General features: G+C 35.3%; 1 protein-coding gene across 3 annotated transcripts; it reads left to right on the top strand.

The window, feature by feature from the left end:
- The first annotated feature begins 36 nt into the window (after positions 1–36).
- Positions 37–26853, top strand: ZPBP (zona pellucida binding protein). 3 transcript variants are annotated; one of them, XM_062610902.1, is made up of 8 exons: positions 45–275; positions 6123–6203; positions 9353–9478; positions 16486–16629; positions 18427–18645; positions 18944–19017; positions 20647–20824; positions 26693–26853. In XM_062610902.1, the coding sequence occupies exons 1-8, from the start codon at positions 155–157 to the stop codon at positions 26782–26784; spliced, it is 1035 nt and encodes a 344-aa protein (XP_062466886.1). In that variant the 5' UTR covers positions 45–154; the 3' UTR covers positions 26785–26853. The 3 variants fall into 3 exon arrangements, with proteins under 3 accessions (XP_062466888.1, XP_062466889.1, XP_062466886.1); XM_062610904.1 differs by lacking the exon at positions 6123–6203 and having other exon boundaries at positions 37–275; XM_062610905.1 differs by lacking the exon at positions 18427–18645 and having other exon boundaries at positions 37–275.
- Positions 26854–27804: the final 951 nt, after the last annotated feature.

The raw sequence follows: 27804 nt of genomic DNA, 5'->3' as shown, positions 1-27804 counted from the left end.
TGCAGCAGGGGAAGCCCGCCTCTGGCAGAACAGCCCAGAAGCAGCGGGGCCGCCACCTCCCGTCCCGCGGCTCGCACCGCCCGCGTCGGTCCCGGGGCCGTTGCGAGAGGTAACGGCTGCCGCGCCGTCTAAGGAGGCGCTGTGGGCTCTGGCGATGCGGTGTGCAGAGCGGGGAAGGGCGCGGAGCTGCAGACGGCAAACCGCCGCTACCGCCGGCCGCCTCCCGGCCCGCCGCTTCCTCCTGCTGCTGCTGTTGCTCGGCCTGCTGCCCGCAGGTAGCGTCCCGGGCCGGCGACACACGGAGCTCGGGCAGGGACCGGGACGACGGGGGGGAGCGGCTGGCTGCCCCTTTCTCGCGGGGCCTGGCACTGGTGGCAGCTCCGGAACCTCGCTGCTTCCCGTCCCGGCCCTGCCTGGAGCATCGGGTGTGAGTTCTGTAGGTTTTACCGAGTTCATTCGCTGCCTGTGCTTTGTCCCTGCCCTCATGCATTTATTTACAATGTTCTACAAAAGCAGGTGTATTTGTCACTGCATGTGTGACCCTCTTTGCAGCCTGTTACGTCTGTTACTGTTCCATAACACAGGAGCTGTGCCCTTTTAACATCCAGCTTTCATCCCGTGGGTTCTGTTTCACCCCTACTACTTCTCTTTCCATCCACACACACCATGTGCACCAGTGGAATAAAACTTTATTTCCACATGTGAAGGTGGGGATGGATACAGGAAAGCTAAAGGATTATCTAAGTAATCTCTTTTTTTCCTCAAAAAGGATAAATGAGTGTTGAGGAAAAGGGTTTTTCTTCTTCCAAAGAAGCCTCATGCCTGAGTCGGGGGGTAACACCACAGGCGACTTGCATGGGGAGTGAGCAGCTGGTAACAGCGGTACTCAGCTAAAACAGCTGCATCACTTTGTGAAGGGCTTCAAGTTAGTTAATAGCTAGGCTCTTAGTTAATGGTTAGGCTCTAAGTTAGAAATAGCTATATGGTAGTATGCCAAGATGGACATATCTGGTGTACTAGTGCTGATTTTGTATCCACTGTGTGAATAATTGGAGCTATCAGGTGTCACTGGCTGGCAAATTCTGGTGATGGCTTCTCAACGCTAAGACTCAGAATAGCCTGAAAAGACAGTCTGTGCTTCCTAGTGAGGCTTTGAAATTTGAACATAGGAAATCAGTTAGGCTTTCTGATTATTAGATTAGTATTGAATTATTTGATTTATACATTAGTGTGTATATATGCTAGATCTTCTTATTCAATGATCTGGTTATGACTGAGTTTCACTTTAGAAAATTAAGGTCTTCTCCAGGAGCAAGATCAGAGGTGAAGTTCAAAGTTTTTCTGCTCTCTGACAAAACAGGAAAACTATGTGCAGTATTTCAGTATGTATTCACTGGAACGTCTGTCTGGTTTTAGTGGGCATAAGAGATGCTGTCAATTAAAAAAAGGTCACTTCAGTTTTATTGCGCTATTGTGTTATTAATATAGTATGAGTTCAGACTGATGTAAACAATATGAACATTTTTGAGGATTTTGTTTGTTTTGTTGGTTGGGTTGGTTTGTTTGTTTACTAATGCTGACAGTTTTGGCTTATGTGTTTTTCCTTAAGTGAAGAATTAAACTTTTTAAGGACAATGTGGAGCATGGTTCTTAAAATGTCTTAATTACATTTGACTTTTCTGAGCCATCTGTAGGAAGTGTCCATTTTACTGAAAAGGCACATTTTTAATTTTGGCTTGCTGTATGAGAAGGAGAAAAAGTATCCTCTCTGACTTACTGTTGTGGTTTAAGCCCAGCTGGCAACTAAGTGCCATGCAGCTGCTCGCTCACAAACACACCTCCCCAGTGAGGTGGGGAGGAGAATCGGAAAAAGGGTAAAACCTGTGTGGCGAGATAAAAACAATTTAGCAATTAAAATAAGTACAATATAGTACTAATACTAATGAAAAGAGAAATAACAGAGAGAGAGCTAAAACTCAAAGAAAAAGAACAACCAAGTGATGCACAACTCAATTGTTCACCACCTGCTGACCAGTACCCAGCTTGAACCGAGCAGTGATGTGCCCTTCTGGGTGACTCCCCCCAGTTTAGATACTGGGCATGATGTGCTGTGTATGGAATACCCCTTTGGTTAGTCTGGGTCAGGTGTGCTGTCTCTGCTCCCTCCTGGCTTCTTGTGCGCCTCCTCACTGGCAGAGCTGAAAAGTCCTTGATCAGAGTGAGCACTGCTCGGCAGCAACTAAACCATGGGTGTGTTATCAGCAATATTCTTAGACTAAAGCCGAAACACAGCACTGAATCAGCTACTAGAAGGAAAAGGACTGATACAGCTGAACCCAGGACACTTGTGAAGTGTGTTAATACTGTAATTGTCAGAAAGGAAATGTGAAAGCCTACTTGAGAAACAATAGAGTTCATGTCTTGCAGGTTAAGTGAGACAGGTTAGAAACTGTGGTTTGTTTTCTCCTATATGGCTTTTATGTGACTAGTAATAGAAATGGTAACATTTCTGCACAGCACTTGCCATCAATAGGCAGCTTAGAAATGCCAGCTGTAATTAAAATACTTGGATATAGAAAAACACTTGACTATTAGCATAATTGAGCAAATATAATTGAAGTCATGTTGCTATTTATATACTCTTGGTGCAGAAATCTCTTTACAAATATTATCTCTAAACATAATTACTTTGAAAAAACTTTCAGCAACTACCGTAACTTAAATAAATCTTTTCCTATCACTTCATGGAACTTTCATTTCTAAATAAATGAGTTGAAGCTAGGCCAATTGAACATTCAAGTAATACAGCATTTAATTCATGAATAAATTGATTGTTTAATTATTTAAGGCTCATTTTAAACTGTTTCCTGCTACTACAATTTTTAGACCAAATTTAATTTTCTGGTGAATTATTGTGAAGCAATTAATTTTACAGTTGTAATGCTCATTTTAAGACTAAGAGATTCAGAATAAAATGTTTTATGAAATAGTAGAATATACTTTATGTGAGATTCGGGTGAATGGCATTTCCTTTCACCTCAGTGGGCTTAGGAATGAATGCTCATGTAGTCAGTGCTCACCTCAGGTCCCTCATTTGAACAGGAACTGGAGCAGGACTCCACTTTACCAGACCGTGGAGGAGCAGGGGGGGGTTGTCTGTACAGGCACAATCCACCTGCTACTTCTGGTCTTGAATTGAGACTTTTCCCTCTAGAGGCAAAATCCCTTACAAATACATGAGCTCAATTGCTTTGTGTTTAGCAGAATATCTGCCAAATAGATTTTAAATACATCAAACAGGGTGTTAATATTTTGTACTTAAATTTAACTTACTGCAGGATCTTTGGCCTGTTTCAGTTGCATAAATCAGTAGTAAAGCTGTTGGATTTAACTCCATCAGATTTGAAAGTCACCCAATGAATCTTCAAGTATCATAGAGACTTTATATGGCGAATATACCCTTGAATTCCAGTGTTGGGGAATGGGAATGGCTTTTCAGGCAGCTGAGAAGTTTGAATCACCCTGGGCTTGGGGGTGAATTACCCCAAACTTTCATGTATCTGATAGTGATGTAAAGCTATTTTTCTTCATCTATGTTCTTCTGCAAAAGGAACTGTTGCTCACAACTTGTATTATGCCTGTAAAAAGTACAATGAGGAATCACTCCTACATATTTCTAGTGCATTTGTCTGCTTAAAAACCTTAATTTGTGGAATTAATTCAGACATCTCATTTATTTTTCTCAAAAATGAGTGGAACAGCTTTTGCCACTGCTTGTTAAGTGCAGGTTAGATTGAAGGGATGGAATAAAATATTTGATAACTTTAAAATGTAGTTTAAACAGATCATTTATCCATTACTGTTCTTTTCTAGCTCTTTCTAGGACTTAATGACCTCTTGATACTTTTTTTTTTTCTAGGAAAAGCATCTTTCTAACCTAATCACACACACACTTCTAAAATTGAGAGTGAGAGTAGAAAGATCATTTGTGCTAGAGACTGCTACAGAAAACTCTATTTAAATTCCAGGTGGTTAGCAGGAAAGTGAAGGAATTCAAGTAGGAAACCTGACAAAAGGCTTGAAAAAAACCCTGAAAGGCAGTGTAGAAAGTGAGGACAGAGTATATGAGAGTTGGGATTCATATGCGGACAGAAACATTTACTGACTAAAATGGCTGGTATGCAAGTGAATTGTGTATACACCTGAAGGAGCATTTAAGATGACTTTCTCAAAATCTAGCATACAGTGTCACTGAAGGTACCAGAAAAGTAATTCCAGAAGTTTTACAGTGCCTTCCTTCAGTAACTGTGTTGCTTCCACTTTTTCTAGTTCTTCTTAAATAAACAGTTCAAGAGCTCCATCTTTGGGTTTAAGCTATTATTGTAAAAAAAAAAAAACACAGATAATAGTTGCAGAATGAATTTTAAAACAGACTGGATTTCAGGTAGGATTTATGAATTGCTGTGAATTAGTATGCTTTTATTAAACCCAAAGCATATGCTGATATTTTTTTTTGTCAATGGAGAATCCAATCAAATTCTTTTGGGAGCTGAATTTCAGAGAAAAATGAGTTATGTTTCTGCCAGTGCAGCAGAATTCTGAAACACTTATCATAAATGTTCCAGTGAGAAAATGTTAATCTATTTTGTTTTTCAATAAAATCTCTCCAATCCTTCTAGGAGGTCTTTGGGGAAAATTAAGTTATTTGAAAAACTTTGCTTCTCAAACAAAGTTGGGGAAGTGATACATAGTGAAACAATGTTGTAAAGTAAATTAAACTGTTAATCATGGAAATCCACCATATATAAAACTGCTTTTGTAATGGTCTTCTCTCAGTTGTTTTTTGGTTTTGTTTTTCTCAAGCAAGGTTTGATTTACTTCCTCCTTTCTAAGTATTTTAAGCTGTGTACTCTGCTCACATTCTGAAATGACAAGTACAGATAATTCTTTTAATTTACCTTGATTATCTTATCCTGATAGCTGGAGAATCTGCCTTGCTTCTGTTTTCCATAAGAACACTGTTGAGAAGTACAATTACCATTTGTATAATAGATGGGGTGAATTGATAATTTCTCATTATTGCTTAAATCAAGATATAAATCAAAACAAAGATGGGACTTGACTCGATCTCTCTCGTTGTCCCCAGATGCCTTCATCTATAACCAGTTTACCAGAGTATTTACTGTTGCTTTTAGTTTTTTAATATAGAACCTAAGTTAACAACAAGCACTGATGTGGTGCCACATAATTATTTAGCTCATCTTCATAAAATAATTGCTACTGATGATATGTTCGGTATATTATTGCTTTCTTCTGTATTCAAGACTTTGTATTCATTTATTATTTACTTTGCTTCCCAGATTCCCCAAACGAATTAGAAATCACAGGCATATTTTAACTCCCAGTAACGCACATTCCTTCCAAGCAGGAGGTGGAGACAAAGAACACAAAATCCTGAGAGGTCTAATTGCTGTTGTCATCTTTCTGCTGGCTTCAGTTCCATGTCTCTAGACACTCCTTTAAAAGAAAGTTATATCTGACTAGTACTAGAATACCCACCTGAAAGATACTTCATTTTTCTTTCAGAAGCGTTGCATATCTTGCAAAGCTTTTATAAACATGCTTGTAATTTCTATTTAAAAATAGAATAAATGCAAATTAAAATAGCCATTAAAGACCTTATATTTCATTTCATGGGGAAATTAAGAAAATCATTAATGGTCAGTGTATAATACATTTATTGACATCCCGACTGAGGGTATCATCATAATGCAGCTAAATTTTATCCTCATTTGTAGAGTGCCTATTCACACTTTCTCCATTACGGACAGTCTTAATTTAAAATGTGACAGTTCTTTTGTAAAACATGAATATTTTTTAAACTTAATCTAAATTTAAGTGCCATTTAGAATAAGGATGCTTTTTCTGGTATTAGGCCATTACCATTGGTTTTTGTTGCCTTAATGACTGTCACGTGTTGTATAAGACATTAGACAGATATTAACCTAATTTCCATTGAAGAACAAGTCTATTAATGAATGTAGATTAGCCTAAAGTATGATGCTTGCTTTTCCAGATGAATTAAATGGTTGTATTAATGTCATTGCTTCATCTTTTAACAGTTCAACCTTCAAAGAGATTTTTAAGAAGTGCAGGGCCAAAACACGACAACTTAAAAATAGTGGGATCTGTCTTATTTCCAGGTATTTTTCTTTAAACATAATTTAACAATTTTTAGAGAGAATATTTGTTTTACCAAGAAAAGGCCCTTCTTTATCATACCCCTTGTCATTGAATTGTTTAGAATTGTTTTAAGTGGTTTAATTAATTACAATTCTGTACTGACATATGTAGATGTAATAGGCCATCCCACAGAATGTACTTCTGTTATTGGTATTTATTTTTATAGTCCTTTTATACTTATTATTTTTATGAAACCAAGATAACTATTTTTCTGTAATTGTTATAACAATAACAATATTCCGTGCACTCTTCCACCTGGCTATAGGACTCTTGCTCTGAAATACTTCTTTCTTCCACTGTAGGTATTCCTATTTGATCTTACTTGTTATGTACACAGAACCTGGAGCTTGAAGTTTATGTTATATTATATAACATATATGTCTACTTATGTCTTGTATACAACAAGAAATAAGTAGAGTTAAGAATTAATTTCTTCCCAAGTTAAATCAATCTAGCTTAGGTATATAATATTATGACTTTCTTTCCTCATTAAACAAAATAATTATTAAAAAATCTGAAAATTAAATTATAGATCACACCTTTCCTCACTGCCATATATTTACTCATGTTGCTTTTTCTCTGAATGCACATTAATGGCTTGGTTTTAATAATACTCTTCTCCATAGATGTCTCCATGTATGTTTTCCAGTAACAGTAGCACATTTAACTAGTATCATATCCAGAATTAATATTTTTGTTGTTGGGGGAAAGCTAAAAGTCAAGATATTTTGCCTTTTTTTTTGGTACAAATTCTTAGATGTGTGAATTTTTGTCCAAAGGTGAAACAATTCTGTGATTTTTTTTTTAAGGTTTCACTTAATAGTTTATCTTATAATACTATTTAATGTTAAATAATGGCTCTAAGTAGTCTCAAGATTCATCCTGTTAGAATACTTTTGCTCTCTTCTGATTGTCTATAAACATGGCTACTACTTGAATGGCAGAGGGCAATTTGAAAGTTAGAAGACAAGATTAAAATGATTTATCCAAGCTCTTTTTCTAAACACTTTGGTATTAATAAAGAATGTTTCCACCTTCTTTGGAATAGACCATTCTGAATATATTAGATTTGGCTCCAGTGTTCTTTTGAGATGCTGGACGACATCTGTATTTTGTTTGTTGGTTTTTTTTTTCACCAAAATTTCATTAGATTTAATCCTGCATTTTTTAAATCCTGCAGTTTTAGAATACCTCACATAAATGTTCTTTTTTTTTCTTTTATCACTGTATAAAATAAATATTTTTATAATGGTGAGACTATGAACAAATAATAAAATTAGCAAAGAACTTTAATTAAAAGAATAAGACTTTATTTTGAAGTGCAGAGGAATAAGTTTATACCTGGTAGATATTTTTTTCAGCCATTATTTTTTATCAGATGCCCTTGTGTATCCTATCATACATGCTTACAAAACTGTCATGGAAATTTACAGTGGTAGGACAGAGTTTTCCATCTTCACAGGTTATGATAATAATAACACCATAATTTTGTTACTTTTTATGATGGGTATGTAATTATTCTTTTTTATATTGCCATGAGACAGAACAAAGCAACCTTGAGGAAATAAAAAACAAAAATGTGAAGTGGGAGACATATGCAATGTATACAATTTTGCCTCAATAGTCTACTACTAAAGCCAGTTGGTTAGTAAATGTTGAGAAAAAGTATTAAGGATTTGCAATGGAAGAAGACTAATCATATTGACAGTTGCATTAACATGTAGAATTCTTATTGATTTTAATGCTTCAGGGTTAAAAACTGAAACACTACCTGTAAAAGACATTAATTTCCATGATATGCTGTTGTACAATTGAAAATATATACTTTGCCGTTTTCTGCAGTGTAAGCTCCTGTAAAAAATTTATTATTATCAGCTGGGATGGACATACCTACTGATCTTAAGACTACCAAATACCTAAAGTTGTTCTTATTTATTAAATGTTATATCTAAGTCGTTATTCTGTTTAAACAACTTCATACTTTAATGTGAATGTAAGTAGGTTTTCATATTTTAGTGAAAGTGAACAATCATACCTGGAGAGGAAAGCAAGCTGTGGTAGCACTACTGCCAGTTGCCATAATGGGAAAATGACAACTTTTTCTGAACATTAATCCATTCCTGTAACAAATAAGTTGTTTTCCACTTGCAGGGAATCCAAAATAGTCAATGGTAAGATAAAATATGGTAATTTGCTTGTTTGATTCAGTTTAAATTATTAGCCTGTTTTATCAAATCACAGATGTTGTAGCAGCTGTTATGTTTTATACTAGTTGTAGCTTTTCAGTGCCATGAAGGTAGCCTGACGTAGAGCATGGTATACTAAAGTACACATTTACTGAAATGTAAATACCTAGCCTCACACTTCTGAAGAGGATAAATGCTTTGCAGAATGTCAGTAGGAAGGAAAATATAACAAATGGTACACACTGAAATCCTGCATATTATGGAAGTGATTATGACTATACCAGTTGTAGTTTTTAGAAACAGTTGGGAGATCTAGAAGCACCTGTACACTACAAACTGCATACAAGACAAGCATACCTGCTCTACTGTGGGAAAATACAAAGTAAATCCTTACCTTACTCAGTTTGCTTCCTATCTCATTATCTCTGAATTAAACAATAGGAAGCTCACCATTTAGTGAGCTACAACATTAAACCCTTTAAAACAAATACATTATGCACTGGTAAAAGGCAGTACTATTAGCACTGTTAATAGAATGGAAACAGCAACCTTTCAAGTCTGAGTGTCCTGGACCAACATACTGCAACTTCACTCTCTACATGTGTGTGTTGGACTTCAGTTGAGACAGCAAGCTATGGAAGTCTGTGCTTGTGAGAACCCACTAAATGATATAATCCATTCAGGAGGATGTTAACAGCTCACTGTGTTTGTTGTTTACATGAGATAGGCCTAGAACTAGAAAGAATTCTCTTAGTTTTATTTTCTGAGGAAAACAAACCTGATGTTAGAGATAACAGAACAAGTCCCAGAATCTGAACTCCATTCGAGATCATTGTTGAACCACTGTCTTGAAATTCATATAGCTCAATGTTAGGATACCATTGATAAATACTTGATGTTAACGATATTTTTTTTTTTTTCAGTCAAAGTTTATGTCAAGCTGAATCACAACAGTCCACGTATTTTATGTCTGACAAATCATCTGCGAAACTTAGAACTGATTGATCCAGTATTCCAGTGGACTGGACCAGGTGGTGGTCTTTCTTCCGGTAAGGATTTATGTGCTTACAAGTCCCCTGGCACCTTCTCTCTTTCTTCCCTGCACCCACAAAGAAGCATGAGGGTGGGAATGTAACTGAGGGTACATTGTGAGAGTGCTTGTATGTATATCATATAAATTAACTTTCACTTTTCAGAAAGGGGTGGGCTAACCAAACTAAAACACTTCTCCAGGTCTCTGTAGAGAATGGTGCCAACTCTAAAGAGTGCTAGGTGGAACAGGGCATGTTGGATGCAAGAGAGGCTGAGGTTGAGTGTTCTTTGTGGCACTGAGAGACATCTGGCAGTGTTTTGCAAGGACAGAATAATACAATGATGGGCCATGTGATCTAGCCCAACTTCCTGCTCAGTGGCAGGTGACCATCATATATGAAGCTGCTCAGGACCTTGACCACTTGAGTTTGGGGAATCTGTACCCTGGGAGATTTTGTGTCTTTTCTGTGCAACCTGTTCATCTTTTTTTCTTATTTTCAGTCATAATTTCCCTTACTGTAACTTATCATTGCTGCATGTCCTTTTGTGGTGCACCTCTTAAAAAATATGGGTTATTCTTCCCTGTATATCCGCTTGGGTACTGAAGGACTGGAATTTCTTCCTTAAAATTTTCAAGGATAAAGATTCCAGTTTCCTTTGCCTCTTGTCCTATGCATCATCTCCTTAATCATCTCAGAAAGCTCCTTGTTGACTTGCTCCAGTTTGTTATTATCTGTCTTGTCAAAACTGGGCACAGTATTCCAGAGAGCTCAAATGAGTTCTAAGTAGGGAGAGAATAATCACTTAGCAGGAACCTGAGTTCTGATTTTTGTTTCCTTCTGTGCATCTCATTTGCCCTTTAGTCTAATTTAATTTTGAAAAAGAACAATAAGCATTATGATAAATTTATAAACCTGTTTAATCTCTTATTTTAGTTTATAATTTAGATTGTGAATCGTTCATCCTTTTACAATTGCAGTGTTTCCAAAAACTATTTGCTTTCCTCTTAGTCTGTACTAGTGTTTATCAGAACTCTGTCTTTGGTCTTATACATTCCTGCTACACAATCTGAAATACCATTTACATCACAGTGATTCTACATTCTTAATCCTCTATATGCCAGCCTTCATAGTAGAGCATTTCATATTTATATGATATCTAACACAGATATATTCAGAGTTTTTGCTCTGTATCTAATAGCAGACTTCACCCTCAGAATTTTTATCATTCTTTGCCTTTAAGTGCTATAGGTGGTTTTGCCTGTACTTAAGCCTGTGGGCTATGTTGTTTTACATGCAACTGCTAATCTCCCTTGGTATAGATATATACTGGTTAGCTGAATGTACTGCATTGTAACATGTATTTTGATGCCCAGTCTGTGATGCATGACAGACACAATTTCAGATATATTGTCATGTGTTTAAGTACTGAGTACTTAACTGAGTCTGATTAGAAAGAAGACAATCTACCAATTCACAATTAACAAAAATTGCCTGTTTCAACACTCTGGCTTCTGTTTACTCAAACTGCAGCTTCCACAGTGTAGAACAGAAAAACATGGAGACCTCAGACTTCTAGTTGACAGATATAAATCTCTTTGGGCAGATTGCTTCAGTAGTATCTGAAGTTGCTATGCCAACCTTGGTTAACTAGCAAGAAAAGCTATGGTGGCAGGGGTTCTTGGCTCTGTGGCAACTTCAGGTATACTAGAATCAGCAGCAGGTGGGCAAACATTACGGTAAGAGAAGAAAACTTCTGTTTGTCTGACATAACTTCCTAGAGAGGTGAGAAAGGCTTTAGAAAAACTATTTTTAAAAGCAGTAATGAGAGGACTTCAGCTTCAGCCACAATTTTGAATAAATACCACAAAGATACATTAGTCTCTTAGGGCTGTTGTCACTTTTTTTTTTTATTTTTTACTTAAAGAAAGTATAAATAGACAAAAAGCTATTTAAAGTTTTTAGTTCCTGAAGTGTTTGCTATGTAAAAGGATTTTATCACTTGGCCTCCATTCAGGATGGGTGTATCTGTAATGGGTAAATATTACCTGGGTTTTGGTGTGACTAGCTGGTATTCTAATACCTGTTGTAGCAAATCTCCACAATGGTGGGAAATTAGGTTTCCTAAATCTTGCTTAATACTGTCGTGGTTTAAACTCAGTCAGGTAATTCGTTTGCTCACTTCCCCCCCCTTTTCTTGCCCTCCCCCTGCTCTCGGAGGGACGGAGAGGAGAATCAAAAAGAATGCAACTCCCACGGGTTGAGATTAAGAACAGTTTAGTAACTAAGGTATAACACAAATCACTACTGCTACCACCAATGATAATAATGATAAAGGAAATAACAAGGGAAGAGAATACATCATCTCACCACCAGCCGACCGATAACTCGCCCCCCCAGCCTGACCGAGCTCTGACCGATACCTCCTCCAACCCCGCAGTCTCCCAGCCCTTCCGGCTAACTCCCAGTTACATCCTGGGCATGACGTGCTGTGGTATGGAATACCTCTTTGGTCAGTTTGGGTCAGGTGTCCTGTCTCTGCTTCCTCCCGGCTTCCCCTCCTCCCTGGCAGAGCATGAGGCTCACAAAGTCCTTGGCCAAACCAAAACATCCTTGTTATCAGCTCTGTTCCCGAGCTGAAAGTCAAAACACTGCACTACACCAGCTACCAAGAAGGGGAAAAATGACTGCTACTGCTGAACCCAGGACAAATACATTATTTAATACTTTTTCAGTGTGATTGTAGGAAAAAAAAAAGAATAATTTTAGTGTAAACATAGAACTGTGAATTGAGTTTTTGGAAAGACTAACAAAATACTGCTTCTTGGAATGCTGCAAAATAAATGCAAATATTTAAGCATAAAGACTGAAAGATGAGAGTCTATCTTTCATTGTATTATCTGTCGTAGTAGAAAAATCAGATTCTTTTTCAGGCACATTGGCCTTTGACACACAGCTATATGTGTCAGACATCATGACTACAAGAAAAGCTCACAAAGAGTAGGAAACACTTTTCTTTCTCTAGGCATTAAAAACCAGTTCTGTTCTTTGAACAAGCAGCTTTGTTCAGATAGTTCCAGTCGACTTAGGTGTGCTTGAAAGAGTAATGAAAAATTAAATACTGCACAAAATGTAATTTAAAATCATTACAAATTCAAAATTAGCAAGTCATTTTTCTTCACTTAGCATAGTGACTCTTTTTTACTAAGATCTGGAAACTGTACTTGGAAATTTTTAAACAGCTTTTGGGCTGGTTGAGAATAAGAGCTTATTCAAAATATGTTTTAAGTGGAGGATAAAACCTTCAAAATAATTGCTTATGTTCTGGATCTTAAAGTTTTTCTGCATAAACCAGCAATTTTGATGGTGTTCTGAACAGCTAAGTAGAACAGAAGAAAGAAAGCATTTTGATCTTTATTTCCAAATGCAGACATTAGAATAGGCCTATTCTAGTTTGCACCTAGGAATTTGGATTTACAGGAAAGTTACTGGTTTTCATACACTCTGACAGCTAATATATGTGTAGAAGGAATATTTGTTGTGGAAGATTGTGACTCTCCTTTCACAGGACTGAAGAAAGTGTGTACTGTAGTTTTGTAGAACAAAGCAACTGACAAATTAAATACCTGCACCCAACTTCAAATCTGCAAGCTGAACCCCAGATTTTCTAAAACCTGCTCTTGGTACATCAACCAGGTTTTCTATGGACAGGCAAGTAAAAAGAATGAGAAGAAATATGAAGCTTCTTTTAATAGGTGTGTATATCTGTATACTCATGCTATCCTTCTAACTGATATATGACTTATACATGTTTCCTGAGAGACAGTCAGAGTCCTGTATGGTCTATAAAACAGAGTGTGTTTCATTCCTAAAAAGCTTTTCAGGTGAACTCAAGTTTATTGTATAGGGTACTAGCTTTTGTTCCTGTATGTCTATAATTAATCACTGAATTTACCTATTTGGACATTCTCAGATATTGCATATTTAAATCTGAACATGCACATTCTTTTTTATTCTGAAGATTAGAACTTAGGATCTGGATTGATAGCTGTTTCTGAGTGTCTGAAAAATCTGTTGTTGAAAAGCCTATTGGGCTGATTCTGGTGTCATTTACTTCTATTCTTAACATACAATTTCAAAATATAGAAATTGCTCTACTGTAAAACTGGTCTGACTGGGTGGACGATGGGGAGTAACTTTATTTTTTCTTCACTGAAAGCACTGGAAGGAGTATAAATCTGTTGGGTTGAAGTTTAGTAAACAGAGAAACTAAAATGTAGGAACACTTAGTTTCAAATATAATTCTACAAACACATGGACACGTATGGGATTTAGTCTTCATAACATAATTCTTACAGGGATAGCTCTATTTTGCATCCTTCTAATTACTGAAAATCCAGAAAAATGGTCTAGCTTCCTTTCTTAGCGTAAATTAAAAAGAACTTATTTTCTATTTTAAGTTATTCTGGTTTTCACTGACTCCAGGGAACCTCTGAATTGATCACATTGCTTTTTGTCCATCATGCATGTAAAATGCCTCCCTTGTAATACAGGCATACTAAATCATATAATGTAATTTGCATCACAAAATGTGAGGTGAAATCCTAGTCACCTGTCTTATCAAACCTGCTGTAAAGGAATAATATGGAAAAAAATATTAGATTTAACAAAAGGGTGAATAGCTTAATTACTTTCAAAATTTTGTTTTATGGCTAACAGTCTGTTTTGTGACCCAAACTCATCTGAGAGGTAGTATTCATCCAGATAATCCCATGGAGGAAAGCATTTTAAATGTTTTTTTTTTATAACACTAGGGGGAAAAAAAAAAACAAACCAGCAACATAACAGTCTCTTGATTTCATGATCCAAAAGGGCATTCTTTACACACTGGTAGACCATTAAAGTAATTAATAGTTATGATTTAAAAATTGTGATATTTTCTGGTATATAAAGCGTTCATTGTTCAAGGTAGGATAAAATTCTGTAATAAGGATCTGTGACTCAGTCCATCAGAGGAACACTTTTCTATTTTTGCAGAAATTATTTGTGACCAGATCTCTTCACTGGATTTCCAAGTCTTTTGCAGACTTCTTGTCATCTTTGCAGTTCAGTAATGCATTTTATAAATATAGAAAAGCTGTCTGTGATATATCTTAAAGGTGTTCCAGCTATCCGGTCAACTAACAGTGGTGTTGTTTCTGGCCTGCACAGGGCAGTTGCATATGCCAAAGATGAGAACTATAGTTCTTAAATTTATGCTCTTTTTTAATCTGATAGCTATTCCAGCATACAGTAGCAAATGACATCCTAGTTTATAGACTTAGCATTCTGAGTAGGTCATCAGCAGATTAAAAACCTCTTCATCATCCAAAAAATGGAAGTGTGCCATAAATTTGAGAGCCTAGGTTGATATGGAATCCCAAACCATTTTTGTCAAAGAATTTGCTCTTTCAGTCTTTTTTATAGTACGGTTTTGTTTTGTTTTATTTTGTTTTTTCCTTTTTTACCACCATTTGATTTTTTTTTTTTTTAAGAGTGATATATATGAGAAAAATGATTAAAAGCTTAAATAGTTTATTGAGGAGCAAAGTTGTCCTACATTGTTCTGCCAAGTATGTTAAAAGATACACTTCAATAAGGCTATTTTTTTCCAGTATCTTTTTTAAAATCACACAGCAGGAAAGTCACTGTGCATCTACAGTAACATGTTAATTTGAATAGAAGTGTGGCATTGAAGTGAATTGCTTGATTGTACACATTTACCATGTTTTGTTCGGATCATGATGTTGTCTTTGAGTGCACAAAGTAGATCCATTTTGAGTGAAGCTAATTGTAAAGGTTTTATTTGAAAAATAATGTGTGTTCAGTCTGTAAAACCAACTTAGGACTGGTCTGAAGTAAATGCCCTAAGATGTATATGGTATAAATCTCATGTCCTTAGCACTGATTTTTTTCAGTTCGAAAATACACTGCTCTTGCACCACACACATTGACTAAGCTTCCATTGTTTACATAAAAATTCTAAATTACTTAGGATGTTAAAAAGATTGGGGGGGGGGGATCTGAAAATAGAAACAAAAAATTATTCTCAGTATTTTATTAAAGTGAGTATTTTACCTTGAAGCCTATTAGAATCAACTCTAATCTAGTGGCTCCCAAGGTTTTCTTTGACAGCAAGATGGGCTGCATATTACTATTTGACAAAGTCATTATCTATATTGCTACTGCCTGAGGACTTTTCAAATCAGGAAAGGACTCATCAGCTGTCATCATTTAACCCACATGCAGGCTACATGGCTCGTTATCAGTGCCCAAATCTGACCTTAAGCAGTGCTTTCCTTTCTGTTTAAAAACTTAAAGAGCCATGCTCATTATTTGCCCTGTGAAGTAGGATCCTGCTTCACCTCTGCCTTGAACTAAGGCATTGTGTTAAGATTTTGGCCACTGTAACAGTGCTTATCTTTCCATACAGAAGGATTATTTTACAATCTTAAACATACATGATTCTCATTTTGGCATATACATACAATTCTTTTTGGAAGGTCTGTTATATACTACTTGCTTAACTTGAACTTCCTGCCTGTGAAGTTTACTGCATGTTAAACACTACTAGCAGCTAATTCATCAGGCAGTTCCTGAAGACTGAAAGGTTAGTAATTGGTTCAACTATCTATAGACGTATAAAAAGAGATTATTTGCCCACTTTGTGCTTTTTTTCTTTGAGCTTTTTGCCCTTGGAAGTAATTATTTGAGAGAGCAATAGATGTCTAAGATCAAAAAAAACCAGGTTTCCAGGTCAGCTTTGCTAACCCAGTACTTAAAAACACAGGAGCAATAAGGCATGTTTGAGTAATGCTGAACTCAGTGACACCCAATCAGCTTCAATTCCTGAGTCCCGTGCCTCCAGCTGAATCCATAATATTAGTATTTTATGCACAGTTTAACATTAAATAGCCATTTTGATCCTTGCTTTCTACATTTTTTCATGATGACAACTAAATTTATTTCATTATTGTATTTATTAGAAAATAGCAGTGTGAATATATCACCATCAGGAACTTTAATATTGAGACACTTCAATCAAAGTGGAGTTTACACTTGTTCCATTGTTTATAAACTAACAGCAATGCAACTTGTTGAACACCTCATAATAAAATACCTTATTTATGGTAAGTTATGAATCCATGTGTGTCATTGCTTTGAAAAAGTTTAATTTTAAAAAATATGCGTTCCTAATTTTAAATAAGTAGGTTTATTTAGAATTTAATTTTCAGACATTCTGTTTCTCTGGGAAATTGTTTTTAATATTAGTTTCTACCAGCAGTTCATTTAATGTCATTTAGAGAGCCTTAAATGAAGTTCAGTGACTGACTGAGAAACTGATGAATACAATTCTTTTTAAAAAAAGAAACAGAAAATGTAATGAAATGTAACAAATTGTACAGGCAGTAATCGTTAATAACATTAAAATAGTATAATTTTAAACTGAATTATTCTTTATGAGATTGATTTTGGCACAGCCGTATTTTTTTTTTCACACATGTTAATGCCTTAATTATTACCTGCTTGTGCTTTGTAAGTACGTATCATTTAATAATGTAATATTTGTAGCTTATTCTTTCCTGTTCTGATTACATTTCCTTCTGTCAGGGGCTAAAAAGTCTTTGATAAAGTGAAAGATTGTAAAGGCAATGTCAGTTATTCATTATGAGCTCTCTTTTAAAGGATATTCTATTCTTGTGGAGATGTGGGCAAGAGCTTCTCTTGCCTTCAGCAAGAACTATGTCTGATCTTGAATTTAAAAGGCAAACCAGTGCTCATTTAGAAACACGATAGAGCACAATAACCTAAATTAACCTTTGATGTAAATTAATTTTACTTTGGCACAGTAACCTTCATACAGAATAGCCCTGACTTTTAGCAGCTAGTTTGCTTGACAGAACTGTAAAGGAGGAAGTTTCTTTGAAACTGTTTTAATGGAAAAGGTTACAGTTTTCAGTAATGCAGAATTATGTCCTTATTGAATAAGGATCAACTCTGAATATTAGTATACAAAATTCAAGTTTTATGCATATATATATATATGTAAAGGAATATGCAGCAGCAAGGGAAAGGAAATTGGGGGAGTCAAAAGCAAGGTGGAGGATCTAATAAGCTGTCTTAATTGGGTACCATATTTTGGATTTTTTGCTGCTTCTTTTAGCTGGTTTGGTTTCTATTCCTTTGTTCTTTCTTCCCTGCCACCCTCATTTCTGTGATTATGCCCACACCATGACCCCTGTTCTTCATTCTTTTATATTCCATTTAACATTGTGCTCTGTTGATTTTCAGCTTTGGGCAAGTAGAGTGGTTATCATGAAATAACTAGACACATGCATTTTATGGTACATTGGCTTAGTTGTAAAAGATGTCCAGGTGTGCATTTAGCTTTGCAATAAAGGTGGAATAATTTGTTCTCACAGGGAAGGAATTCCTGTTCATTGTACTAGTTCATCTTCTGTTGATCTGTGGGGAAGAGAACTGAGGTTTTAAACCCTTTAAAATAATTTGTGATAATTGACTAAAAATGTTTGCCATACCACTATAACTGGCCATAATGTGTAAGATTAAATACTGTGCTACATACTAAAGGGTATTTTGTATATTTCTTAACATTACCATTCATAGTCCTGATCCTTTTACTGTAATGTCTTCTTGTTTTAAAAATGAAAAAAAAAAAATCAGTAATAAAGAGACTTACCTGTGGATATCAGTAAGAATGTTGACTTGTAAAAATCTCTTAATTGTTTCAGTTGGCCCAGCATATACTATTTTATCATTAAAAGTTTTCTGGGGGTGCAAAATAAGCTTTGTTTATAAATTAAGCATTGAAATTTATTTTTTTTTCAAAATACACAAATTACTTTTTTGTTTTCTTTTTACTTCATAAATGTTCATTATCATCTTCCACATTTTTTTCCCTGCAGCTTATTCTGATCCTAAAAATTACTATGAGTTCACAGCCCAGTATCACACAGCCCCCTGCAACAGTTCCGAGAACGCTTATTTTGAGAAAGCATTGCTTCAGATACTAAGCAATCTTGTTGCTGAACTTTTGTGTGAGGTTACATTAATTAAGTCAGAATGCCATCATGTAAAAATGCAGAGAGGAGGTCTACAGAATGAAAACTTCTTTACATTTTCAGGTAAAAATCTGCCTTGCTTTTAAAGTAAATAATACAATTCCTTGTCATTAGAATTTACAAAGAAATGGTAGTTCCCATAAAAGATTTATGTGTACCAAAACTGAGACATAGACATGTAGTGTCTATGAAGATAAGCTCTTATTTCTTTAAATCATTGAAAGTCAGACATCTAAAATATTTTTAAAAGTCCTAAATACTTGCATCAGAAATAACTGGAATCTTAAATCAGTTAATTAAAGAAATAACTGTTGATTTCATTGACTTTGTTCTTTTATAAACAGATTATGTTTTATTACAGTTACTTCCTTAGACAGAGAAAACCACAGACTATGTCAGCAAAGAGACTGTGATGCATTTTATAGACTAAACAAGGTACAGTAGCTAACGTAATACAGGAACTACCATATTAAGCTATTCTCACAATAAAGTATAACAACATCAGAAATAAAACATCTTTTGTTTAGAAAATTAATAAATCAATATAAGAGTTTAAGTGGATATAATTTTTTTTTTTCCATTAAAATTGCTGATATTCTAGTGCTGATATGGATCAGGCAGATTATGCTACCGGATTGAAAGGCAATATATTAAGAGTATAAAAAGTGGCAAGACAATTGGGGAAACTTTGAACATGTGCTGTCTTACAAATATCAAATGTTTTGCAATGGTATTGCCTTTCCATCACTTCAAAGTGATTTTATTATTGATCTGGTAGAATTTTAGCTGTTTGAAGGTATTTGGTTTTTACAGTAGAGAACCAGAAACCAGAGTCTTGCTTATTAGATTAATTGTCAATTTAGAAGTTCTTAAATGGGAGAGGAGAAAAGGAAGGGAAGTACAGGAGGAATACTAAGATATAGCAGGTATGCAAATAGTGCTTTGTGATTCCAGCAGAGGGGTGAGGGAGTCTAAAATAACATTGAACTCATTAAGCAGCTTCCACCCTGTCCACTGTAAAAACCGTTAAATTTGTGGGGAAAGCTCGTGATCAAAGTCCATCTTTTTCACACAGAAAAAGAGGATCAAATTAAGACAGCATGAATAAATTGGGTTTTGTGAATTGGTGTGTATACTGAACTGTGCCAGCCTATTAAAGGTTGTTTTTTTTTTCCTTAGCTTTATATATATATATATACATATACATACATACACTTAATCCCTTAATTTGTATGCAAGTGAAGAACTGTCTGGAAATGAAGCATTAATACTTTTTTACTGTTAAGTCTTTGTCAGATTGATAATAGATCTATGTGTTTGTTATATTTTATAGTTAGAAGTCACATTTTGAGATTTAACTAAAATAACTTAAAATCTTTAATATTCCAGTGGAAGACAGTTTATAAAAAATGATCCAAAATTCCAGAGAAAATAAAGGATTTTTAAAAATAAATATTGCCTTTGGCTAGGGAGATGGAATATATGAGATGGAATAGAGCTCCGTTTTATCCTAACATTTTTGTGATTCTGCTGGTTCTGCACTGATTGAAAGGAATGCTTTTCCTATCTAGGACTGTATTTGTGCAAAATTTTTTCGAGTAAAGGAATTAGTCTTCCATGATATGGTATTAATAATCCCCTTATTTAACTTGGCTTCAAAAGGAGTTTGGCATTTTCTGTTTGTTGAACAGAAATTGCTAACAAAGGTGGAAATTACGTCTAATACATAAGTGAACCTAAACTACAATACATATATAGATGGGAAAGCTGCACTTCTCTTGATGTTGATCTGCAGATGTCTAATGTAAGCAAAATTGCCATAGATTAGATTTTAAAATTCCATTTATATAAACCTGAACATTTCAAAGACTTTGCTTTAGCTGATCAAGGTTTATCTAAATTAAACCCAACATATTCAAAAGTATCAGACTGCCCTGTTTCCATTTAGCTACAATCAAAAGATTTAGTGGTACATCCTTTAAAACTCATACTCACTTTTTTTGTCTTTTCTTGTATTCTGACCTCTTCCATCGAACATTCTGATACAATATTGTTTCAATTTAGGCAAAACACCTTATAGAGAGATTTTTTAAGCAACAAGTGGAAATTATCAGGAAAAGTTCTGAACCATTGCCTAAAATATACTACATTGACGGTACTCTGCAAATGGTATGGGTTGATCGCTGCTCTGCAGGGTATGGGATGAATGCTGAAATGCATCCAGAATGTCCTGGGTGTTGCGGTAAGTGACAAATTAATTTATTGTACAAAGAATTAAGTACTGTTAGTGTTTTTTGCTTTGATGGAACTCAGTACTTTGTTACTTTACTTTGTAAAAATGTTATGACATAATATAACAGGCTGTGATCCTGTTAAGTCTGTCAAGGTAACCTGCACTAGATCAGGTTAGTACTTGGGTATAACTTTCTTAAGACCTTGTTGATTTAGATTTTAAGCTAGACCTGCAGTTTCTGTGGATTGATTTAAATTAAAATAAGTAAGATTAATTTCAGACCTCTAGACCATAGTGGGCTTTCTGGAATTAGCATAGAAATCTATAATCTGATGTGGTATCTTTCAAGGGGGTTTTATTTATTTTTTTATTTTTTTATTTTATTTTTTATGGTGAGATAAGGCGATTATTTTTGTTCTTAAAATTATAAAAGGGTACATAATAATGCATAATAAAGCGATTCCTTTAACTAACTACATGCTACACTCCAGATATGTTTAGCGTAATAGTTATCTGCTGTGCACCTCTACCTCCTACACTAGACAGAAACACTACATAGTCATACACTAGTGTCAAGATCTCTGTTGAGCTGGAATCATAACAGACACTGCTTTGGCAGATACAAGGGCAAGCTTTCACATCTGAGGTACCCAAGAATCTAAAACAGTCAGTCCTGAATCTTGACTGATTAATACCTCCCATAGTTGAGGATATCATTCCCTTAGCATGCTCAAACATTCACTGTTTTCCGTAGTTGATCTCTTTGTAGAATTAGTAATTTCTTTTCCCAGAATCCAAAACACCATATCATAGGCAGTAAAATGGAAACAGTCCTCTGCTTATCATTCTACCTCAAGGCAAGATATGAGCTTCAGTTATTTCTAACAGATGTATCCTGCATAATCTTGAAAACCTCAGAAGACTACACAGACTCACAAGGAAATAAAACTTAGTATGGCATATCCTCACCATTGGAAGGCTTTCTTCCAAGATATTTATGTAATTTCACTTTAGTTCATACCTTGTTCTGTCTTCTGGTTCTGTCTTCTTGTTCTGTCCCACTAAATCCGGAAACAGTTCTGTTAACCTTATCTTTGAAGTAACTATTGTATATCTTCAAAGACTCTATTTTTTTTTTTTTTTGATATTGTCTTTGTTGAACTAAACCACCTCAACTTCTTTTTTGGTTGTGTTTGACTTACCTCGGTTCAGCCTGATTACTGCCCACTCTAACTTCCCTACATTTGTTTTTCGTCCCTCAAACATGATGCAGTAGTTCTAAGAAGACCGTGTTAACATGAGAGGATTAGTTGTGATTTGCTAAAATCACTGGATCTGTTACTTAAATAGGAAATAAAATATTTTGCCCATATCTTTGTTAGTGGGGGAGGTTTTTGCAAAACATACAGTTACTCATAGAAATATTTTGAAAAACACACTTCCACTGAATTACAGCAGAGTTCAGTTTCTTGGGTTATGCAATAATTTCCGTTGTAGTTGCAGAAACCAGGTTCTGTAAACCAGATAAAACAATTTTAAGGCTCATTTTAGAACTGCTTGAGAGTTTTGGTCTCTTTAGCTACCCTTGTTTTGTAGTTAGAAGATCAAGGTTTCAGTCTAAATTAATTCATAGAAAGTTCATACTCATTTGCCCTAATGGGGAGAATGCCCTTTAACATAAGTAGTTTTTGTTTGTCTTTGCTTCCCATTTTATAATCAAAACAAGCCAAGTACTTGCTTTTGTAAGAGCTTTCATGCAGTAATTCTCTATGTCACATGCCTTATTTTGAATTTTGAGTCTTTGACATCATCAGTGCTTTACTTTTGGTCCTAAGAACATCTCTGTCACATGATGTAACAGTTCCATGCTTCTCCTTCCCATGGACTGGTTGTGCTTACAGTCTTTAATCATAATTGATCATAATATACAGACCTTTCTAATTCTTTTATTTCTTCCTGCCTATTTAAATCTTGTCCTTATTCACAGCTTCTCCCAGTTTTCTTGTCAGCATAGTTCATTGGGACTTCTAATTATCTTGTTAGTAGAAATATTTAGTAAAATGTGTCTTAAGACATAAGTTATCTCTTTAAGCAATTTCTGGGTTTTTTTTTAAGCAACATTTGGTACTCTTTTAAAATTTTCTTCTAATCATAGTCTTCTGTTGTTTATTACATTTGTATGTGCTGCCATATCAGCTGCTTTAAAATTAATTACACATTGTCTTATAATGAAGATAAACATCAAACTGTATTACTTTCCACTTACTTGCATGTGTTTCAGTGTTTATTCCTGAAAACTTTACATAGTATAGAAGTCTCATCAGCTGTTCTGTGGTTTCTGCGATTCTTTTTTCCTTTTCTGCAAAATTTATAATACATTTCTTACCAGTCATAGGTTAGCACCAGTCATAGGGTATCATGGCAGATACATTGAAAACCTCATGTTATCATCTATGTTACTCTTTTGAGGCCGGTTCTGTTCTGGAACACATTAACAGATGTTACTCAGACTTTCTCATTTGAAGTACATTAAATGTTGAACAGTGTTACTGTTTCTAGTCTCCAGGTCTTGATAAGGATATGACAGAATGAAAGAGGTTACAGGCTAGGCCCAAGAACATGGAGAAGTAAGATAGTACGCATATCCTCTGCAAGTTGCATAAACAAACCTACTCCTTATACAGCAAAATAGCTAGATATTCAGTTACACCTGTTCTCTCTCCTCTATAACTTTTAGAATAACTAGGTTTATGTAGTCTTGTAGTAGTTCTGGTTCCTCCATGCTGTTGTGCAGTGCTCTGTAAACAGTGCATCGTTTATTTCACACTACCATCACACAATTTGTGCATGAAGCATAACCCTTTCACTTACTGCGTGATGTACCCATCTGAACCTCCTGTATTAGAGCTTCATTCTTTTTCTTCCCTATGCTTCAATCTCATGTTCTTTTGCATCATAGTGTATCATCATTCATCTTTCCACCCTCTACTTTTATATTAAAATGGCATTAAATATTGAGCCTCACCTTCTACTCCCATTTTGTAGTCTGAATCTCTTTCTGAATTAGTCAATCAATCAAACATGTTAACCTGATTAGTCACTGGGTGATGTATTTAGTTTTAGAGAATCTTTTTGGCAGAAGACACTGGTGGTAAAACATATCAAAATTTTGTTCATCAGGTACCACATCAGGCACAACTCCTTACTGTGTAAGTTTTTAGAGGCAATGACTTAAAGAGTCACTGCTGATTAATAATCATTACTGCTGATTAATAATTCCATTCTGCCCCTGTAGAGAAGTCTTGAATAAACAGAATTGATGAGTACAAACATCTTAGAAATTATTTTACATGGTTTTATCTTAATGCTAATGTTCATCTGCTTTTAAAGCACTATTTTATGTTAAATAAAACACATTATTCCAGGATAAGCTAATTAAATATTTTGGTAACAGCCACGAGATATGATCAATCATTACCTTTTATTTAATGTAGGTAATTGAGTCACTTTCATGTCATCAAAACTTCTAAATACAATTTTTCTGCTTTATAAATCTATGTTTCTGGTTAAGTTTTTTTTGGTTTGGTTGGTTTTGGTTTTTGTTTTTAATCAGATGCAGGTGTGAGATTAATACAGTACAAAATGTCGTATGTTTTTAAGGGCTTCTCTGGAGACATAATTTGATATCATATCTTGTACTAGCTTGATGAAATATTTTTTTTGTCCTCTATTATTATTCTGCAGAGCTTGATTTATGTGGTATTTTTAGTACATTAGATACTGAATAGTCACTTCTAATTTGGTTTTCTTCAGTTGTTTCTCACAGCATGGTGATTATTTATCTTACTGAAACACAGTAACTTAAAAGTTCAAAAGGAAATATATTATTCAAGAGAATATTGAAATAGCCCTAAAAATCAGGAGAGAGTGCAAAATACTAGCTTTTAGGATACAAGAACAAAATAAGATGACATGCAACCTTGTTTGTGAGGTTGGTAGTGTCAAGTATGTAATATACACTGTAAAGATGGAATATTTTGCTAAGATGTTTATACTGTCAAAGAGAAAGTCTATCAACAGGAGTTTTCCACTAGTGAAAAGGCTGAAACAAGTGAAGTTTACCAGTTAAAGAAACCTTCTAGCAGCTGGCTAAATTAGCTACAAGTCCCTACTTCAGATTCCTTTCTCTGTTTCATGCTTTCTGCCAGATAGCAAACAGATGACACTTCTGAGAAAGAAACTTTTTATCCCATTGTAAGGGAAGTCTAACTTGCTTTATTTAAATAAACTGAAAATTCTGAAGGATCACAAGTGTGCCTATATTCTTCAGTAAAAAAGAGGATAGTTATTCATCTGGTACCCAAGATGATTGATTTTCCAGACTAGGCCCCTCACTACAAGAAAGACATTGAGGTGCTGGAGCAGGTCCAGGGAAGGGCAATGAAGCTGGTGAAGGGTCTGGAGAATAAGTCTTATGAGGAATGGCTGAGGGAACTGGGGTTGTTTAGTCTGGAGAAGAAAAGGCTCAGGGGGACCTTATTGCTCTCTACAACTACCTGAAAGGAGGTTGTAGTGAGGTGAGGGTCAGTCTCTTCTCCCAGGTAACAAGCGAGAGGACAAGAGGTAATGGCCTCACACTGCACCAGGGGAGGCTGGATATTGGGAACAATTTCTTCACAGAGAGGGTGATCAGGCATTGGAACAGGCTTCCCAGGGAACTGGTGGAATCACCATCCCTGGAAGTGTTCAAAAACCGTGCAGATGAGGCCCTCAGTGATATGCTTTAGTGGTGGTCTTGGCAAGTCCTGGGGTAATGATTGGACTTGATGATCTTAAAGGTCTTTTCCAACCTAGTTTATGATTCTACAAAAATGCCTTTAGTTACATGCATTTGTAAAGCTCTCTCTTTCCTATAAAGCCACTTGGTCTGCCTATAGTGATGTACAAAAAAGGCAAGGTTTTGATGCCATCTACAGAAGACTCCTCTTTTCCTTTCATAAGACCACTAAAACCCTCTTTAGTTAATAGAAGTGGCAAAGTTGCCAGGCCAAGCTAGTAACAGTCACTGGGGATCAAGTGAATCCTGCCAGCATCAACAAATGAAGATAAACCAAGCCAAATACTGAAAATTCTGCTGAAGGTTTCTGCAATAGTGACTAAGAAGTCATTATTAACCCAGGCAAACCCCAATAATCAGGTAAGCATTGACTCTGCAAAAGCAAGGAAGCTCTTAATTACCTTTGCACAGTGAATACTAATGCCATTAATTAAAAATCTATCCTAAAGAAAGGCTACTATTGCCAAAGAGAAATATGATACAGGATAGTCATAACCAAATAGCTCAAATTCTGCTTTTTTCTGCCAAAAGCATAATGGTGAGTTGCCTTTTGTGATGAAGTCATTCTGCAGATGACTGTGCATACGTCAATAAAAGGCATGATCCAACAGGAAAAAAACTTTCATCCAGAACACTTGTTCTGTATCATACACTGATTTTGGGTTTGATACTTTATTTTTTCACTACTTCTTAATAATTATGAGAGCTTATGCTTCAGTTTATTTTGTCTTGTGTTACTTTTATAAGCAGCTAAAGCAGTTTATTTAAAACGCTGTTGAATATAGGCCATATTAAAATGTAATTGATGGACACATCCCCTGTAAGCAGATGGAGTGGAAAGTGATGAAGAGAAAAATAAGGTGTAATAAACAGATGAGGCATAAAATGTATACAATTTTTTCATCATCAAGTATCAGAATGCTGGAAAAAAATCTGATTTTTTTTCAAATAGATGAAGATGCAATCTAAACATTTCAAATGTAAATATTTTGTAGTTATCATTTAAATTCCACATTTTTCCTTGTTTTTCTTGTCCATAGTTGTATGCAGCCCAGGATCATACAGTCCTAGTAATGGAAATCACTGTCTTCAGTGCGACAGAAGTTTGATATATGGAGCAACAAAGTGCTAATGGCTGAGGAATTTACACTCTTGCAATACCTCTTATGTATTTTAACATGGTAGTATTAATAAATATTTTAAAAGTATGTACAGTTTGTTTGGCTTACATCAATAAAATACACTTTTTTTTAAAGAAATAATCCATCAGCATATTGGTGAAATGTTTTAGGTCATATCACTTAGGGATACTTCATTTGTAAGGTCTTTAGAACATCTGCTAGGTTAATACCAATAGAAAAGTAAATCACAAGAAGTTAATACAAAGGTAGAGATATTTTGTATACTTAGTCCTTTGCTTATAGACCTCAGCTCCTCTTGACAGGGAGTGGAGTAAGGCATCTATATTTTAGTTTTATCTACCTGTCCATTTATTTGTCGCTTAGGAGGGTTATAGTAAATAGCCCATGGTGTACCTCCAGCACTGAAAGGTCATGAATGTTGCAATGCAGCCTCAAATGCACAAACATCCTAAAAACTTACTTTCAAGATGAATTATAATATCACTACTGACCAGTTAGTAACTGAAGCTCCAAATATATTATGTTTTGATGTAAAGGACACAAAAAATGAAAACAGGACATTTGAAAGTAACTAGTGAGACTGTATGATTTCCCTTTCCAGTTTGAATGAACTTTCATACAAAAAATACACAAGGCATTTGAAAAAACTAGAAAATAAGCAGTTAGCATTCTGCAGAGTGACACTGTTCATTGCTCAGACTCTAGTATAAACACCGTAACTAGCAGAATATATAAAATAGGTCTTTTTATCAAATGCCATTTGAAAATAAATATTTGGGAAACAGCTTGTTAAATGTTTAGCAGTTAAGAAATTAAACTGTATTTAACTGTAATCAATTGAATGACTAAAGGCTACCTAGTCCTTATTTTTGTGTGGTAAATAGAAATGAATAGACCCCTCAGTTGCCACATTAGGCTGAAGCACTGCACATCCATATGCTGTGTTTCCATAATTTCCTACTCATAATAGTATTAAGGTAGTTAGCATTACTTTGAATTATTAATGGCTA

Source organism: Pezoporus occidentalis, unplaced genomic scaffold (genome assembly GCF_034315485.1).
Source record: "Pezoporus occidentalis ecotype Australia unplaced genomic scaffold, CSIRO_AGI_Poc_V1 ctg15, whole genome shotgun sequence".
NCBI lineage: Eukaryota > Metazoa > Chordata > Aves > Psittaciformes > Psittacidae > Pezoporus > Pezoporus occidentalis.
Note: the sequence above shows the minus strand (reverse complement) of the source record. Positions and strands in the feature narration are given on the sequence as shown.